This window comes from Marmota marmota, unplaced genomic scaffold (genome assembly GCF_001458135.2).
Source record: "Marmota marmota marmota unplaced genomic scaffold, marMar, whole genome shotgun sequence".
In the NCBI taxonomy this organism is placed as follows: domain Eukaryota; kingdom Metazoa; phylum Chordata; class Mammalia; order Rodentia; family Sciuridae; genus Marmota; species Marmota marmota.
In genome coordinates this window covers 18,520,512-18,539,877 of record NW_026000108.1, presented here as the reverse complement: position 1 = coordinate 18,539,877, position 19,366 = coordinate 18,520,512, and the positions used below count along the sequence as shown (strand labels likewise).

The window sequence follows — 19,366 nt, the reverse complement described above, 5'->3', positions numbered from 1 at the left end:
TGTGTGAGCGGCCATCCAGGGGGAAGCTTTTGACCTTCGAGTGCCATTGTCACTGCCAACCCTAGGCCACATTTCGGGAAGCCCCGACTCTAGTTCCGCTGTGTTGAGGAACCAGGTGGAGGGAAGTGACTCCCTGGATATCTTAGGGAAGACTGATTGTTCCACTTGTCCAGCTGCAGCCTCGGCACCCTGCAGCCCCCAGGATTCGCTGCCACCTGGCTTAGGAGCAGCTTGGGGCCGGGCTTCCTGTGCTCAGGAGAGCGACCTGATCCACCGCCACCTGCGGTCCAGCCGCCCAGCGCCCAGGAACTTCTCAGGCTCCCGGGTCACCAGGGACCCAGCCCAAACCAGATGAGAGGTGCCAGGAAGGGACCCATCAGATTCCGCCCCTGCCTTAAAATCCCAGGTCTTCAAGGTCAAGAGGAAAGAGCCCCCTGGGGAAGGGAGGGGTGGCGATGCCATCGACCACCAGGAGAAGCTGTCCAGGGCCTGGGGGGCCCCGACAATCACTGGGTCAGTATGTGAGGAATAAGGACCAACGGGGGCTTCAGGTCCCAGAGGGACCCTCTCCCGCCCCAGGGCCGCCTGCCTCCCCATCGGGCATCCGGAGCAGAGTGGGTTCAGGGAGGTGGACCTGGAGGACGGCAGAGGCCTCTGGGAGTCGAAGGACAATAAAGCCAGCAGAGGACAGCCAGGTCCCTGGCCCCAGGAGGGGCGCTAGTGAACCAGCCTCTGGGGTGGGAAGCCACGGTCGCTGTCATTTTCTGTGCACAAGGTCTGAAGCCAGGACAGACACCACTCCACCACGGTGGGATTCGCTGTCCCCAGAGCACGGCTCCAGCTTGCCACTGTGCACAGGAGCAGAGGGACCCATCCAGGAGGTCCCAGCCTGGGTGAAGACCCCAGCTCTGCTCCTCTCCAGCCTCAGTTTCCTCATCTGTAAAATGGCCATAACAACGCCTCCCGTAGAGTGGTCCTCAGTGTCACCACGTAGGGCTGACAAACATCCAGTGGCTCAGAGACACTGAGGAACAAGAATGATGAGGGCCTCCCGCCCGGGGGGCTTACGGTCCCTCAGCTGGGAAACAGACAGCAGGAAACAAGACGCACAGAATCATGGGACGGTGGCTCTGCTGGGAAGACCAGTGGGGTGTCCTGGCTGGACGGGGGCCGTTGTTGGTGAAAGGCGTCGGGTGCCTGCCCTGGGTGAGCACCTGGCAGGGCCAGTGTCACTGCTGTCCTTAATGCCACACAGGCCCAGGGTGGCCCAGAAGCCTCCGGTACAGAGCTCCATGGAGCCTGAAGGTCGTCCCTCCTGGCGGCCACCTGTGTCCTTGTCCAGTGGGAACAGCACTGGGGTGAGCAGCCTCAGGTGGCGGCCGGGTCCCCAGAGCTCAGCCCTCGTCATCGCCGTGCCCTGGAGGAGGGCGTCCCCCCACAGTGGCCTCCGTTAGAGAGGACGCCGTGTCCTGCAGCACACCTGCGATGAAGCCCGGGAAGCCCAGCCGGGTCACTGGCTGTCAGCGTCACACGTTCCCACGTCCTGGGCCCCCGCCGCAGACTTAAAGTGAGCGAGGTGACATGAGCCCGGGCTCTGCCCTAACAATGAGCTTTATGTGGCACCAGGTGACGGTCTTAACACCTCTGCTTCATCCAGGGTTGGCATCGGCAGTGACAGAGCCTTCTGTGGCCATCTTCTGTTGACGTGGGACTTCTGGATGGAGTTGACGAGCAGACCAATGAGTCAAAGCCACCAGCCAATAAAGACGGGGCCATCAGCCTGCAGGTGACTCATTAAAGGACACACCCTAAAACACAGGTGGCTCAGCTGTGGATGTCTGTCATGGTCCTGGAGGAGGGACAGGAGTTCTGGGAGCTTATGCTTCACAGAGAGCTGAGAGATGCCCTGGCCGGCGGGAAACCCCGGGAGAGGGCACAGAAGGAGAAGCCCCCCCCGCCCGGGCGTGACAGAAGCTACTTACACAGCACTGTGGGAGTGGGGGGCCTCCGCCACACCAGGCGTCACATCTTGCCCTGCCTGGGTTCCTGGTCCTGATCCCTGGGCCAGGCTCGGCCAATCAGCAGCAGGCGCAGGAGCTCAGCACTCCCTGATGTTTCCTGGTCAGGAGAATCGGATGCACTTGGCCTCAGAGAGCATCCCTGAGCCTGTCCTGGCTTAGATGAGCTCGGGGCCTGAGTGGACCCCCTGATCAAGATAGTGTGGTTTCAGCGGGGCAGAGGGGCTCATGCTTGTAATCCCAGAGGCTCAGGAGGCTGAGGCAGGAGGATCACTAGTTCAAAGCCAGCCTCAGCAAAAGCCAGGCACTAAGCAACTCAGTGAGACCCTGTCTCTAAATTGGGCTGGGATGTGGCTCAGTGGCCGAGTGGCCCTGAGTTCAATCCCGGTACCCTCCCCCACCAATAGGAGGGGCGGGCCTTGTTTATGAGGTTGCTCGGCACAGCCCAGCCCGGGCCCAGTGGATATTTCATAAATGCCTTTCCTGCTGCCCTCTCCCCAGGTGGGCTATTTGCAGCCCTATACGAGGACAAGGGCCAAAGAAGGGTGGGCATCCACTTCCTGTTAGCAGGTCCTTCATCTGACTCTTCCAATAGCCCTGGGAGATAATAGCCACTGTGACTGAAGTGTAACCCCAAGTGTAACTGGGGATTGCACTTCTAAAGCTCCGTCGAGAGTCATATGAACAGTGGCCATTGCACTGTATCTTCACATACTAGGAATGGAAACCCCTGGAGCTGCAGATGTGCAGTGCACAGCCTGGGAAACCATACATGGTTGTCCTATCTACAAGATAACTTTTATCCTTATTTTCTTTTTAAAAAGCCAACAAGTCAAGTCACATGTGGCTTAGCAAGTTTAGATAGCTTGCCAAGAGCACACAGCCAGGAGTAATGATCTGAACACAGAATAGCTGTTCCGGCACCTGGCTGCCTGCCTGTTGGGTGAAATAGATTCAGGTGATTGAAAACAAGACGAGGTGGAGCTTTTGAGGGCCATGAGAGAGAAAGGCCCAGATCAAAAAAGGAAGCGAGTCTTCCTCACTCGGAGCCTGGAGAGGGTCCTGGTGGCTGGGGGAGGGCTCTCCAAGCCATCTCAGCACATTGTTTGGGGCCATCTCCCTCAGCTACGGCCCAGCTGTAGCTGTGCCTCATCCGCTGATGCCTGGCGCCGTAATCCATTCATAAACATTTATTTCTATCCCAATCAGCACATGGATGCATCTCTTGGTGGAGCGGGGGCTGCGCGGGGCTCGGACCCACCTGCGGGCTGGCAGGGGAGGCGGGTGGTGGCACCCGGACAGCCCTGTTTGAGGGAGTCAAGTACCTTGAGCAGTTGGCTGGTGGCATTTTCCGAGGGGGGAAATCAGCCGTTTGCCTGTGCCCTGCAGGTGAGGGTGCAGCTGGAAGGGTGGACGTCCCTCGAGGGGCCCCATGTGAGCAGTGAGCCAAGAGCTGCTGATGTTTGTGGAGCCCCTTTCATGCTCCGGGGTGGCGCCAGGTGTCCCCGGGAAGACGCAACGTCTCTGATCAGGGGCAGGTGCCGCAATCCGCCTGGCACAAGGCAAAATCCGTGTCCAGCCCAAACTCTCCTTGATGTTCCTTTAACTTGCCCAGGAATTCGGGGCACCTTGTTGTGGTCATGCTGCCGAGTTGTAGTATCACAGAAGATATCAACAGCGTGGTTTTGCACAAATGTATTAATAAACATGATATTTGTACATTTAATAAATCAACGGTAGTCACTTTCCTACCTCACTCCCAGGCTAGGGCATTGGCCACAGGATGGTCGCCAAAGTTTTAAAATTCTCTCTCTCTCTCTCTCTCTTTTGCTGAACCGGTGTATTTGAGTCCCCCTAAGTAGGTGCCACTGAATGTCCCCCACTTTCTCGCCTCACGTTGGAGCAGCCCTCAGGCGAGTGCCCCACTGCCCAGTTGTTACCCACCAGGAGACCGAGGCCCAGAGATGTTCAGATACATTCTCCGAGTTGCACAGCTTGGTCTGTGGAGCCAGGATAGGAGCCCCAGGCAGCCGGTTCCAGAGCACAGGAGCTCATCTCTGGGGCTGGGGAGGCAGGAGGACTCTCCCTGGGCTTTGCCGTCCCTATCTTGTCATCTCAGGCTCCTTCGGCTCGCTGCACTTGAATCTCAGACTCACTCACCACCAGCTCTTACCCACTCGGGACTCACTTCCAAAAAGCAAGCGTTTCCACCCGTGCAGCCCGGCAGCCTGCGGTTGCTACTGTGTGCACGTTAAACGCCCGATGACTGTCAGCGTGTTCATCGAAGCTTCACGGCGTCCGTGTATAGAAGGCGACTCTCTCATGTGGCTGTCGGAGCTCCATAAACACGTTGAATGATTAATCGGCAGAACGCAAACCAGATTGTGGGGTTCTGGATGAAGCGGTCAGCGAGGCATGCTGTGACCGGGCCACCGCCGTCTCTGTTACTTAAAGCTCAGGCCGTCGATCTGCTTTTCATGTCCCAGGAGATGTCCCCACTTTAAGGGCACGACCGGCTCCCGTGGCCACACGGGACGGCTGGCTCCTGTTCCGCTGGTGTTTGTCCCTCTGTGCGTACACTTCTGGGGTTCTGACGTCCTGAGCCAAGAGTCTGGTGGCATGGAGGATGCTCCCCTTCTTGGCCTTCAGCAATCCCACTCCTGGGTGTATCATCCCAAAGGACCGAGATCAGTATGTGTGAGAGACACCAGCTCTTGTCACCGTAGCGCTGTTCGTAACAGCCGAGGTGCAGAACCAACCAGTGTCCACCACCAGCTACATGGATAAGGAAAATGTGAGTGTGTGTACACACACACACACTCACACACAATGGAATACTATTCAGCCTTAAAAAAGATGTTATTGTATCATTTGTGACCGCACGATGAATCTGGAAGACAAACCAAGCACAGAAGGACAGATACTTCAGGATCTCAGAGCAGTAGAGAGTGGAACTGTGGTTTTTAGAGGGGGTGGGGGAGGGGAGGATGGTCGACAGGTACCAGGTGGCAGTTGGATGGGGGAAAAAGTCCCCATGTTCTATTGTGCAGTCGGGAGAGTCCTCCTGCCTCCCCAGCCCCAGAGAACAGCAAGAATCCACGGTTTAGTTCAAAATAGCTGAAACAGAAGAGCTTTAATGTCTCACCACAAGGAGGGGGCAATCGTTCAGGGTGGTGGCTGTGCTAATTGCCCAGACGTGACCAGCACCCCTTGTTTCCGTGTGTTGAAACAGCATGTTGTGCCCCACAAACATACACAGTTGAATGTCCCCAAACCCCAGCAGGATTGAAAATCAAAAACCTTGGCACTAACGAGAGGCTGTGAGAAGTCCCCTCGTCTCCGGTTCCCGCTGAATCACGAGGGGGAAGTGGCCTCGTGTGACCTCAACAGGGGACGCATGTGTGGCCCTCAGGATTTTCACCACTCTGCGTGTGTCCCACAGTGATCACGGGAGACCTCGAATGTGGATTTGGGGTTACCAGGGGGCTTGCTGGGGAGGCAGAGTCACAGATCCAGAAGCCGCGAACAGGGTGGAGGCGGGACGGCGAGCAGACCCCGCATCGCAGCCACCAGCCTGGCCCACGCCAGGGATGCGGCAGCTCCTGGCACCCCACGGTATCTGTTGAATTCAGCAGAGTAGTTTTCAGACAAGGACCCAGAGTAAATGTCACGGGCAAACGCGCTTTCCTGTCCTCCTCCTCGGTCTCCCAAGGCCGTGGCTGCTGATTCCTGCTTCCTGTGCCCCTTGCGTCCCCCTGCCCTGCACCCTTCAGAGACTTCCAAAGTCACGACGTCGTCTCCACTGATCTCTTAAGATCCACGCAGGAGCAAGGAGGGCCCCAGCAGGCTGCCCTGGCCAGGTCCCATCGAGGGGCAGCGAAGACTGTCCCCAGGTCCTCATCCATGGAAAGGCCCATCCACCTGCACCTGCAGGGAGAGGGGCACTCAGGCCTCAAACCTCCCCAAGAAGCATCAGGAAGCCGTGCTGTCACCACACACCGTTTCAGTGGCTTGTTTGTCCCTGTGATGGGCGGCTTGTGGATGGAGGTTCTGCGACCTCCTGCTGGGCCCCCTTCACCCCCCTGGGGCCTTCCCACCACGGTCTGGAGCTGTGGGTGGGCCTGGCTGCAGAGCCTTGGAGAAGCTGGGGTTCTGGGCGGTCCCCTGGAAAACGACGTTGTTGGAGACTGGGATTTTCTCCCTGTAGATCTTCAAACCTATGAATCAAATGAAATTTGTGCCTATGGTTTAAAAAACTAGGCCATAAAGAAAGGCCAGGTAGCCGTGCAGCCTCCTCCCCAAACATGCCATGTTGGTGTCTTGGTGGACTCTGTCAGTCATTCTTTCATGAGTTCTGGGGACAGTTGAATCACGTTCATAGGGGAGTTTGTGTCCCCTCTTCTCACTTAGCCTGGCATCACGGCGACGCTGCCTGGCATGACGCGGTTCACGGAGCCCGCGGTTCCGACAGCTGCGTGCTTGCTGTTGACGGCCACGGCCTTTGCTGACCCTCTGCCATCAGGCTCTGTGTCCGGCTCCCTGGCTCTGAATGGCCCTGCAGTCTACCTGTCTTCCTCCCCAAAGCCATTCCCTACCTGGGTTATTCTTAGCCCAGATGGTCACAAGTGGAGGTACGCGTCATCGGGTAGGGATGTTTCTAGGGCTCCGGATCGTATCACCTAGTCACTGAGAGCGTGGGAGCTCACCATCGGGGTCCTCTCCAGCGTGGGGTCCTCCTCTTTGAATCTTTGCTGATCTTAAGTGAGACCCAGAGTCTGCCCCACGGTGTATCCGCCTTTGCTCTCTAGGCCAGGGCTTCGTGTCGTCTGCACACGTGTAGGTCTGGGGTTGTGAATCAGCGTTTCTTCGTCTGTCTGTCTGTCCGTCTGTCTCTCTCCATCCCCTGCTCATCCTGTGAAAATGTGAAAAACTGAACTTAATTGGCCAAGTTTTTTGCTAAAATGCTGAGTAAGGCTTCTCTCGCCTAGCATGTGCGAGGCCCTGGGTTCGATCCTCAGCACCACATAAAAATAAATAAATAAATAAATAAAGGTCTTGTGTCCATCTGCAACTAAGAAAATAAAAAAACAAATAAATATTTTTTAGAGGATCCATCGTATCGACATGCAGTTGTCTTTTTCCCCCAGTATTTCTTTTGGGTACCAGCGATTGAACTCAGGGGCACTTGACCATTGAGCCACATCCCCAGCCCTGTTTGGTATTTTATTTAGAGACAGGGGCTCACTGAGTTGCTTAGGGCCTCACTTTGGCTGGGGCTGGCTTTGATCTCACAATCCTCCTGCCTCAGCCTCCCGAGCCTCTGGGATTACAGGCGTGTGCCACCACACCCGGCCATTCCCCCAGTATTTTTTGAAAGTATATTTCCTATCTGAAGTTTCAGTCTGGTGTCCTTGAGCTTTTATTTGGATTTACTTTTTCCTATTCTGTTTCTTTGTCTTCTGTCCGTCTGCCTCTCTCCATCCGCTGCTCCATCCTATGGAAATGCAGCTCTTGAGGATGACAATCGCCAAACAGAGGCTTGGGGACGAAGAGATCGGCGTGCGGCACTTTGCGGCCCACGAACGTGAAGATTTGGTGCAGCAGCTGGAGCGGGCTAAGGAGCAGGTGAGGGCTGGCATCTGTGAGGGCGGGGGACGCGTTGGCACAGGGGGACACGGTGCAGGGAAGAGCAGCTGGGCTCTTCTCCGTGCTGCTCCAGGCTCCCCGGGCTCTGGGTTCTGGCTCGCGGGGGGATGCCCCCGATGCCCGATGCCTCTGTTCTGAACACAGGCAACTTTGCCCCTTCCCAGGACAGACCAAGAGGGGAGAAAATGTGAAAAACTGGACTTAATTGGCCAAGTTTTTGCTGAAATGCTGAGCGAGGCTTCTCTTGGCAGAATCTCCTCGGGTACAGGGCCCTGGGTAGGGAGCAGCCCGGGGCCCCGACAGCTCTGCCCTCTTACTGAGTGGTTCTGAGGAGCAGCTGTTGCCAGTGTCCAGCTCAGCCTCTCTGAGCTGAGGCCGGAGGGCCTGCTGCAGGAGGGGGACCTGCTTCTGCTCTTCCAGGCTGCCCTGCCCGGTGGTCTCAGGGCCAGTGATGCCGGCCAGAAGGGCGGCCCCTGCTTCTGCCTGTGTCCCTGGGCCTTGCCTGTGGCATGTGGGTCAGGAAGCCCAGGGCGGGAGGGCCACAAAGCCAGGCCAAGGCGGTGGGTCCTGAGGGCGGCTCTGGCCTGGGTTCCAGATCGAGTCCCTGGAGCAGGACCTGCAGGCCTCGGTGGACGAGCTTCAGGACGTGAAGGACGAGCGGGCTTCCTACCAGAGCAAGGTGCAGCGGCTGAACCAGGAGCTCAACCACATCCTGGGCGGCCACGAGAACCGCATCATCGACGTGGACGCTCTGTGCATGGAAAACAGGCAAGAGCCGCCGGGGCCAGCAGGAAGCCCCTGAGGCATTTGAGAAAATTGCCTTAGAGGGGAAAGGAAGTCACAGCCTCAGAATGATACCAATGTCACACACTAGTGGTAAAGGTCAGAGGCCCCACACCTGCGCATCCCTCTGCCTCTTCCCTGCACCCGCACCCTCCCGGTTGGGCCAGAGGGTGAGGAGCCACGCGAGCTCCTCATTATTGCTGTCAGGGGGAGGGAGGAGAATGAGAAAATAAATTGAGAAGTTCCCTCAGCTGTTTCTCTCCCCCGAGGGGAACTTCAGAGTGTGCGTGTGTCTGACTTCACATTGAGCCTGGTGTCGCCCCCCCCAGAGGAGCCCCTCGTAATGAGAACTCTGTGAACACTGTGCCCTGTCCCTGAGGGGAGCTCGGCCAGGCCTGCGTAGAGAAGGGTGTCTGTGGTTTGGGCATGTTTGACCTTGATCGCATCCACTTAAGAGAAGGTCACAAAGATGCACGTTTTCTCCCCTCCTTTCTGAAATGAGAGCGAGCCTGGTGTGCAAAGTGGGCCCGGCTGGCAGGTGATTGCCACTGTTTCCTCTCGTGCTTTAGTGTGGGTTTTGTGTGGTCCCCAAACACATCCTGACTGTGGATGTTCTCTTCCAGGTACCTTCAAGAGAGATTAAAGCAACTCCACGAAGAGGTGAACCTCCTGAAATCCAACATTGCCAAATACAAGGTACTCAGTCAGGACGACGTGCGGTCCACTGTTGACACCTGAAGGTCACCTGTTTTAATCCCTCTTATGAGCTGCAGGCATAGAGCTTTACCTGGGGGGTGCTCTACCTGGGGGAGCGCTTTCCTGGGATAACCAGTAACAATTAACCTCCAAACAGCAAAGACCACCAAAGTGGTGTCTGTCAGAGCCCCTTTGTTGCTGAAGTCTAATCAGGGAACACTGAACCCCCAAATCTGGTAATTTGTACTCTTGGCCCCAGTCCATATGAAATTAGGGCTCCTGCCTATTTTCTTGTAATATCCACTATCTTTAGATGCTGTCTGCCTCATAATCACCCATAAGAAAATGATTTCCAAGGGATGGAGGAACAACGGGGGGGAAATCGCAGACCAACGACCATGTTCACGTCACAGTGAAAAGACAGAAAGTCTAAATTCTCCCCATTGTTATTTAGTCTAATTCTAGCACCATTAGTTTGATAATATCTATTTCTGCAGATGTTGGTTCTAAGTGTTATAATTAGAAAAATCTCCTGGGTTTCTCTGCTTTGAAAATAGATTGATTTCTCTTCCTGAGGGTGAAGTGCTGCAGCCATCTAGAAGTTTGGGAGAGCCCACTCATTGTCCTGGTGGTCGGCTTTAGCTTTTGTTTGCAGAAATCGCCAAGCTGCTCCATTCTGTGGGGCCACACTTAGGTTTACACCGATCTATACAAACACGTGCAGCCAGAGAAATATGCATCTTTTAATGCATGATTTTAAAAAATGTGTGGATGCATTTATTTAACATTTATTCTTTCCTATGTGCCAAGCCCTGATTATATATTGCACATGAATTTTAATGCAAGAGTCTGTTTTAAGAAAGACGCGTAGGTGGCACGTATGCACTGCTTTAACCTTGTGTCCATGGCAGACATCACTAATCAACTGTGGCTCTCTTTCCAACCCAGGGCCCAGATCCTTCCAGAGACCACCTTTGGTGCATGAAAATAAACTTATTCTGTTTCACGTCTCTTTAAAAGGGATTTCCATAACATAAGCATGTTAGATTGTGTTCTTGTTTCAGATTTAATTAATTTAATGAAAATGCGTAAGCACCTTTTGAATGTAGGGGACAACATTTTTAAAAACTCTTTACTGGATCCATTAAATCATAACTCTTTGAGAGAATTTCTGAGAATTCTGTGTTTTAGGCTGGCATTCAGAGCTTGCAGAGGGCCCTCGTGTGCCAGGGGGAAATGCCTGTCCTGTAACTAGCTATTTTCCCGTCATTGGGTTTCCTGACCAAGGTTTTGTTTTCTCCCAATACTGCTATAGAACGCTCTTGAGAGACGTAAAAACTCAAAGGGCCAGGGCAAATGCAGCAGCAGCGCTCTGACTGGAGTCCTGTCTGCGAAGCAAGGTAGGACCTCGTGCCCCGGGTGGGACAACTTATGAACGTGGCATGCTGGAGCTCGGGTCCACGCAGTATCCAAGCTGCTGGTTTTGTGGGCTGGAAAGCAAGGCCACCCCAAGAGCAGCGGTTCCCAAACCCCCACCTGCATCAGGATCCCCGGGAGCACTTATTAACACAGAGTGCCAGGCCCACCCAGAGGTCCCCAGTCAGTAGGTCTGGGGAGGAGGCCTGAGAATACCTGTGTTCCCAGGCGGCACTGCGGCTGCCTTGGGGCCCCACTTTGAGAACCACTGCACTAGAGGTCTTCCTGATACCTGTGCCCCACACGGCGCTCTGCCTTTAGGGAGGCTTTTCCTCCCCTCATCACAGCCGAGCACCTGTCTCCAAGATGTGTTTGAACCTCCTTGAGCGTCTCCTTTCCTGGCCTCTGCGATCAGAATGGAAAGCCCGTAGCTGCTGAAGTTGTTCTATCTTGGAACACGTGCTTCTTTCAAAGCAGCTCATATTGATTGCAATTTTGTTCCTCCTTCTCGTCGATTCCTATGAAAAATAATGATCTTCCAGGAACAGTCCAGGGGAATAAATAGCAGAGAGCTTGCGTCTGACACTCAATATTTGGAATTCAGTTCTAAACATAAGCCTCTAGTAGCGCGTGCTCAGTGGCCCACCGTACCTACATGTGGCCATCCTGATCAGAGCCACAGAGGCTGAAACAGAGGTGCCAGGTCCCCAGCTCCCAGCAGCCAGGGCTCTGCACCAGGCAACTTCTGTTTGTCCACTCCATGGGGGAAGAACACCCTAGAATGTTTTTTAAGAAGAAAACAATGATACTCTATAAAAACGTGCAGTAGCCATCTGCGTTTAGCTCTGGCTACCATAAATAGCAATCTAGCATTGAGTGTGGTTCCCAGTGTGGTCCTTGATAGGGACGCCAGCCACCCCTCACACAGTGACAGATCTCTAAGTCTGACTCAACCCTTCCAGAAAACCCCCATGAAAAGCTTATCAACAGTGATCTTTGGCATCCATAATCAAAGCCTGTACATCTACAGCAAAGCACTGTGAAAAGCCAAAACTGACTCCCCTTTGAACCAGCAAGAAATAATCACAGACCCGTGCAAACATTTGTTGCAAGAAAGTTCTTCACTAGTTATAAAAAAAAATTGCAAACATCAAATATCAAACAGTAGTTAAATAAATTAGCAAATATCGTTATATGGACTACTAAAACAGCCATTAAGTTTTATATTTTAGGGGATATTAATGTTGTAGAATATTGTAAAGTAGAAAAATCAAGACTTTTCTCCATTTTTTTTTTTTTGAGAGAGAGAGAGAGAGAGAGAGAATTTTAATATTTATTTCTTAGTTTTCGGCGGACACAATATCTTTGTTTGTATGTGGTGCTGAGGATTGAACCCGGGCCGCACACATGCCAGGCGAGCGCGCTACCGCTTGAGCCACATCCCCAGCCCTTTTCTCCATTTTTGAAGGAAAAAAAATTGTATGTTTATTTACACATAGTCACATATATTTACATATAGTTACATATTATCACATAGATTTACATATAGTCACATAGGAACAGTATTCAAAGATACATAATGAGAGATTTATATTGTTTCTTCTGTCTAGAAGGAGATCCAGCGTCCTTGTTTTACATTATCTCTGTTTATCTACCCTTTCTAAAAATAAGTGTGGGATAATGCATAGATGCAAAAACTCCAATCAGTCTCCATGGCACATGCCTATGATCCCAGAGACTTAGGAGGCTGAGGCAGAAGGATTGCAAGTTCAAGCCAGCCTCAGCAACTTAGTGAGGCCCTAAGCAACTTAGTGAGACCCAGTCTCAAAATAAAATAAATAAATAAATGCCAGGGGTGCACCTCAGTGGTAGCGACCCTGTGTTCAATCCCCAGTACCCCGCCCCCCAAAATATGCAAACCAGACTTGAAGAATGGACACTCAGAGTAAGAAAGGACCGGTATGCAGAAGCCTCTCAATGACCCTAGGTTAGCAGAGGCAGAGTTCCACATGTAGATCAGGTCCATGTTGTGGGAGGGGCTCGTGGTTTCTGACAGTCACTTTGAGCCCAGCCCAACATAAATGGGGAAGCAGAGTTTTAGCACATCCCATATGAAAAAGTCGTGGAAAGTTTAGCGGGTGATATTCACGTGTTATTGATCAGGGGTGTTTCGTTGCCAGAGATGCTAATGAAATCTTTATTGTATTAACAGAAGTATGATCTCTGCAATAAAGGAAGCAGTGGGCCTACTGTTTGCTAAGCTAATCATCCTATACCTGGAATCTCCCATTATATATTGATAACTGGCGTGGAGACAAATCAGAAATGATTTTATTTTCAACAGACACTTCTGCAGCTAACACAAAAAGCAAGAGCATTTCCTATCAGAGCCATTTATAGGCACCTGGGAATTTGTCAACAGGATTCCTCATCCAGAGCAGGGGTGCAGAAGAGATGGGCCCCTTCATGGGGGTCAGAACCCTGCAGGCACACTGCCCTGTGTGGGGCTTGGCTTCATGCTGAACTTGGCCATGAGTGTGGCTTGTCATTTGTGGAGCAAGAAGCATCCAGGAACAGCGAGTCTGTAGCCATCTCTTCCCCAGCACTCAGGCACTTGCAGTCTGCTGTGCAGTTCTTCACCGTATCTTTGGACCACTTTATGCTATTATTGGCTGAATATTTTTCTTTGAAGCAGTTTAACATGACTCGTTCCACTTGGGCTTGTCTTCTGTAGTAGCATCTGTGATTGGTTAAATCACTCAGTTGTTAGGCCACTTATTTTCTTTCCTACAAAACCTTCAAATAGCCATGTAGCCACCCAAACACACACACAAAAAAAACTCTTTTGCATTCCAAATCACCTCCTGCATTATCTGACCACCTGCTAGGGGTATCACACTATCAAAGTACAAACAAGGAGCTCAGGGGTAGGAGTCGTTGTCATGTGTGTGGCGGTGTGACCTTTAGCCAATGTGTCTAACCCATCTGTACCTTGCTTTCCTGTCCACAAAATGGAAATACATATTACCTTTTTTTTCAATTTTAGATCTCAGTGAGTTAGCCTGAAAGTGTCTAACATACTAGGCAAATGCAAATAGTATTATCTTCTTTCAAATTGCAGATGAAAGTCCATTATCACCTGTGGGTTTTATGTTGTTTTACTCTTGACAATCGAGGTGAACCTTCGGTGCAGTAGAGTAGCAGTTCAAAGCAGGGAACCTTCCGTTCTCCAGGAGGGGTTGACCTGGGTGTGCAGTCCAGCGTTCTCGAAGAATTTACCCCGAGTTGTCCATTTCATGCCCTACCTAGTTCAGGACCTGCTCTCCGAGGACCACGGGTGCAGTCTCCCCGCTACTCCGCAGTCCATTTCTGACCTGAAATCTCTGGCAACTGCCCTGTTGGAGACGATCCATGAGAAAAACATGGTCATCCAGCACCAGAGGCAAACCAACAAGTAGGTGGCGGGACCCTGGGGTGGGGCTGGGAGGGAAGAGATGGGACGAGGTGACCAGAAATGAAGGGCAGCCAGGGAGAACCTCAAGGTGACATCCCTCAAATCGAGGAGGAAGTGTTAAGCTAGACGTGCAGACCTGTGCTCTGCTTTGTGCCTGCCTCTCGGCCATCTGCTGGAGCTGAGCAGGGCCCTAAGCCTGGGCGTAGCTTGCTGAGCTTGCCCCGAGGCACACACTGAGGAATGTGTATTTCGTGATTTCTGCCTGGGTGGCTTAACCTACTGCTCCTCTGGGTCTTCTTTTGGTGGGGGGACTCAGTGCCACTTCACCCTCACAGCGTGACTTGGAGGGGCTCTGACTGGCAGGAGCCGTCAACTTCTGCAGGCAGCTGGACCTATGAGGAAGTCTCATGTCACTCTTCCAAATAAGCAAAAGAAATGGTGAAAAGGAACAACAAATAAAACAGAACGTCTTGTTTGGTTTTATAGCACGCTGCCTCTTGTCATATAAAATCAAGCAAGTTATAGTAGGTTAGAGTAACAATTAGAAGTGACAGAGCAAAATTGAAAGTGTTCAGAGAATGGTAAAGAAAAACAATAAATTAAAGCAATAAATATCACACAAATCAGTCTGTTCTCTGTTGCTGTAATTGAATACCTGAGACTGGGTAATTTATAGAAAAAAGAAAGAAACATTTCTCATAGTTCAGGAGACCAGTAAGTCCAAGAGCACAGAACTGGCACCCAGGGAGGGCCATCCTGCTGCATTATAACATGACAAGGGCATCACATGGTGAGACAGAGCCAGGATGCTAGCTTGGGTCTCTATTATAAAGCCACTAATGTCGTCACAAGTCCCCACCCTCATGACCTTATCTAGTCCTAATAATTTTCCAGAGGTCCTACCTTCGATACCATTAGCATATAAATGTGCAGATTAAGTTTCCTACGAATGAACTTTGGGGAGCATATTCAAAACCTAGGAGGGCCCCTTTCCTGGCACGTGACCCTTCTGTTCCTCTGTCACCATCTTGAAATTCTTTTTTTTTTTTTTAATCGGCATGGCTCATGTTTTTATTTTGCACAAACAGCTCTGCAAATTCTGTTTCTGGGTCCTGCTCACAAGACCTGCACTCAGAACCAGAATGGAGTGTGGAGGAGCCCAGCAGGGAGTGGAAAGCCAGGCTGCAAGAGAGAAAGGGAGGGATTGAGCACTGGGGGCTGGCAAAGGCAGGCCGCTGGGGGGGGGGGGGCAGGGGGAAAANCTTTGAACCAGCAAGAAATAATCACAGACCCGTGCAAACATTTGTTGCAAGAAAGTTCTTCACTAGTTATAAAAAAAAATTGCAAACATCAAATATCAAACAGTAGTTAAATAAATTAGCAAATATCGTTATATGGACTACTAAAACAGCCATTAAGTTTTATATTTTAGGGGATATTAATGTTGTAGAATATTGTAAAGTAGAAAAATCAAGACTTTTCTCCATTTTTGAAGGAAAAAAAATTGTATGTTTATTTACACATAGTCACATATATTTACATATAGTTACATATTATCACATAGATTTACATATAGTCACATAGGAACAGTATTCAAAGATACATAATGAGAGATTTATATTGTTTCTTCTGTCTAGAAGGAGATCCAGCGTCCTTGTTTTACATTATCTCTGTTTATCTACCCTTTCTAAAAATAAGTGTGGGATAATGCATAGATGCAAAAACTCCAATCAGTCTCCATGGCACATGCCTATGATCCCAGAGACTTAGGAGGCTGAGGCAGAAGGATTGCAAGTTCAAGCCAGCCTCAGCAACTTAGTGAGGCCCTAAGCAACTTAGTGAGACCCAGTCTCAAAATAAAATAAATAAGACCATTGTAAAAACAAAATAGGAGAAGGAGAAGGTGAAGCCCAGGGAAGACCACGCAAGAGATTAAGATGTGTGTGGAAGGAAGCAGAGAGCAGGACCCAGCAGGCCTGGCTGTCTCCAGGGGGTGACGATCGGACTTTTGCAACATTCTTGCAAAATGAAACCTTCGCCAAGGGATGAAACATCCTGATGCGACCTGGGGACACTTCCCAGGGAGCAACAGGAGTTGGCATCTGTGGGACCCTGACAGGTCTGTCCTGTCCCTTCAGGAAGCCCCGAGCACGCAGTGAGCCTGCTCTGTTTTCCTGCCCACTGAGCCCCTCCTGGGAGCTCTGGGCGCTTTCAACCCCCGTCGGGTCCTCCAGACCCTGATCTGCAGCAGCAATTGGCCTTAGCTCCTCATTTGCTGAGCAAGCAGGGGTCACCCAACGTGAGTCCCTCCACCTGCCCCCACCCTGCAGCCAGTGTCCCCGCCTCCCCTCCTCCCGTCACACACCACCTGTCACCTTGTGGTCCACACCATCACTTTGCTTTGGGGACTGTGCTCTCCTGGCCTCCTCTCTCAACCTCCTCACCTTCCTTCCCCCGGTGGCCCTCTGCCCTTTCACCCTGGACCCCAGAGCCTCTCCCCAACCTGGGCCTGCCCAGGAATCCCACTCCCCTGGGACTGTTGTGAAGAAGGTGCTCTGCACTGGCCACCCCTCCAGTGTGTCCCGGGAGCTTGCCTGTGGTGGAGTTCCCTGGGAGGGCACTGGACCTTGACCAGGAATGCGGGACCAGGGGGCTGGTGAGAGGCAGCTCAGGGCTCTGGGTTCCAGCCCCAGGAGAGTCCTGTGCGGGAAGAGAGGGAAGCCTGGCTCACCCGCCTCCCGGCTGTCATTTTCCTTGATGGTCACTCACTGTTTCCTGAGTGGACGGCACTGTGATTCCTCGAATCAGACGCCCATCTCGAACCGCGTCGTCCCTGGGTGCCAAGGTGGCAGCTCGAACCTTCTCTGGGGTCTCCTTCGCTTTTCCTCTGCTCATCCCCCTGCCCCTGGGTCTCCTACCCCAGTCTCCTGTTCTTACCACCCTCCCCACGAGCTCGTGCCCTGTCTCTCTGCCTCTCTTTCTCTCTCACGGACTCTTGTCAGATCCTTGTCCCCACAAACCCATCAAGGGCAGTCCCCTGTTTCCAGTTGCTAGGTTCACGGTTTCTCCTTCCTGCTCCTCACACCCAGCAAATCAAGATCCTCAGACTCCAGCTGCACCCCACCCCTGCTGCACCCCTCCCCCAGGAACACCTGCCAATCAGAGTTCTGAGCCCTGACTCCAGCCACCACAGTCAAGCTGGGCTGAGTCCCCTGCCTGCCAGAGTCAGCCTGCCAAGGCCACCAGCCTGACCCTCTCTGCAGAGGACTCCAGCTTCTTCTGGCAGATTCGTTGGCCCACACCCAGGCCAGCCACATCCCCAGGCTCCAGCACTTTCTCCTCTGCCAAGAGAGACTGCATTTTCCTTTGGCCATGTTGGTTGGTCTTCAAGCACTTTTACCTGTTTAACTGTTTTTATTAATTTTTGAGCCATCCGTGGTTAAATGACAATGGATCTTCAAACTTCTCTCAGCTGCCCAAATCCCCTTCCTGGGAGAAATGCTGGTTCCTAATTTCTTATGCTTTCAAAGGACACATAACAAAGGCAAATGCAAAATGCACATCAATACACACACATAAATATTCATATGTTTATATAAAAATGGTGAACAATGGTAGCTAGTGTTCACCACAGAGGAGGTTTTGTTTCCGTTGTTCTGCGTCTGCTTTCTTCCTTTAAGAAGAGATCTTAGAGATGGCTTCCTATCAGTCCATGAGATGCCTAATGTGCCATTTTTAATACTTAGACAGTCTTAAGTTTTATATTTTCATTGTTTTATTTGGGGGCATGTAAGGAAATTAATTACAAATGAAGGGCTAAGGATAGAATAGAATCTGAATTTGGCCTGTTGCTGTGATCCCGCGTGATTTTGCCTTCTCACCTGAAGTGATCGGAGAGCTGTGTTTGGTGGAGCCCTGTGGGTAGGACGGAGGGACCCCTTTCTGGAAGTGTGAGCTCCCCCTCTGGTTTTCCAGTTTTGCTTGATAGTTGTCTTCTGCAGGGAGAAGGTGCCACGGGAGCCATCCTGAAGCACATTGGTAAACATCATGGAGTGATTGACATTCAGTTAATGGACAGTTTGTTTGAGGTTTTTCCTGCCAACGCGTTGGCGGTTGTGTGGTTGGTTGATCTAAGGAGCAGGTGGTGGCACACTAGTAAGAGCGGCTGTTGTCACTGCACCCGTCCACTGAACAGCACCGCTAGTGCCCCTGCCCTTCCCCAGAAGCCATGTCCTTGCATGGAGGGGGTGGGGGTGGCGACAGTATTAACACACCTCTCCTGCTATCCCTCCAACCGTTCCTCTTCCCTTGCCCTGGGGCCTGGTCATTGAAGATCTTCTAGCAGCTAGAGGCTGTCACGGGCCAGAGAGGAAGTTCAAATGGCCACCAGGGGTGTGGGGTATCTCCAGGTTGTGTAGACATAGCTGCAGGTCTCCCCTCAGGGGCTGAGGATGCCTCCCTCCAGGCCTTCCCCAGGGGGTTCCCACCCTCTGTGATGTCCAGAGAGGGGCACAGAGTAGGCAATTCCTCCGTTAATGTTGTCTTTGCAGATTCCACAAAACTGCCTTCAATGACGCCATGGTCATGGGGAGCTATGGTCGTGGGGAGCCAAGGTCAGGGGGAGCCATGGTCAGGGGGAGCCATGGTCAGGGGGAGCCAAGGTCAGGGGAGCCATGGTCGTGGGGAGCCATGGTCGTGGGAGCCATAGTCAGGGGGAGCCATGGTCGTGGGCAGCCATGGTCAGGGGAGCCATGGTCGTGGGCAGCCATGGTCAGGGGGAGCCATGGTCGTGGGAGCCATGGTCAGGGGGAGCCATGGTCAGGGGGAGCCCTGGTCAGGGGGAGCCATGATCATGAGGAGCCATGCTGGAGAGGCCGAGGGGAAGCCTGGAGTCTCTGGGGTCTTCCTGGGCTGCTACGGGATGTGACCTACAGTCTCTGCTATCCTAACAAACCCTCAGCCAATAAGAGCTTCACATAAAAATCTCCCTACTGTCCCTCCCCCCTAAAAAAACACCTCTCTTAAGCCTGTTTCTGCCTTGAGTCGAGTCACTGTGTCTTTGAGTCTTTGCTGAACTCGGAAGAGCCCTCTCTTCCCTTTGCTCATCGGCTGCTTTGCTACAGCATGTCACTGGGTTCTTGGTCCTGAAACCTCCCAAGGGTCAGGTACATCCTCTAAGCAACCCCTCATACTAAGGACTCAGGAAAAATGAGGTTGTTAACGTAGTGCTGTTTGTTAATGGTAGTGCACTTGCTATTGGTGTTGACGGTGTTCTTGTTACTATTTATTACTCCGACCACAACTTCTCCTGGGTTCATTTTACCACCTCCAGTCCTGCATCAGATGATGGTTA

At 52.2% G+C, this 19,366-nt stretch overlaps 1 protein-coding gene across 5 annotated transcripts in view; it reads left to right on the top strand.

Annotated features, from left to right (window-relative positions):
* The window catches only part of Ccdc149 (coiled-coil domain containing 149), a 63,682-nt gene that overhangs the window by 20,743 nt on the left and 23,573 nt on the right, over nt 1-19,366 (top strand). For 4 of the 5 annotated variants that reach the window (XM_048784280.1, XM_015481738.2, XM_048784283.1 and 1 more), the window contains 5 exons: nt 7,527-7,643; nt 8,260-8,432; nt 9,071-9,143; nt 10,459-10,543; nt 13,869-14,013. In XM_048784280.1, coding sequence (XP_048640237.1) covers nt 7,527-7,643; nt 8,260-8,432; nt 9,071-9,143; nt 10,459-10,543; nt 13,869-14,013 — 593 coding nt within the window. Of the gene's footprint in view, nt 1-1,657; nt 1,787-7,526; nt 7,644-8,259; nt 8,433-9,070; nt 9,144-10,458; nt 10,544-13,868; nt 14,014-19,366 lie in introns of all 5 variants that reach the window. The other variant, XM_048784282.1, reaches the window with a different exon arrangement.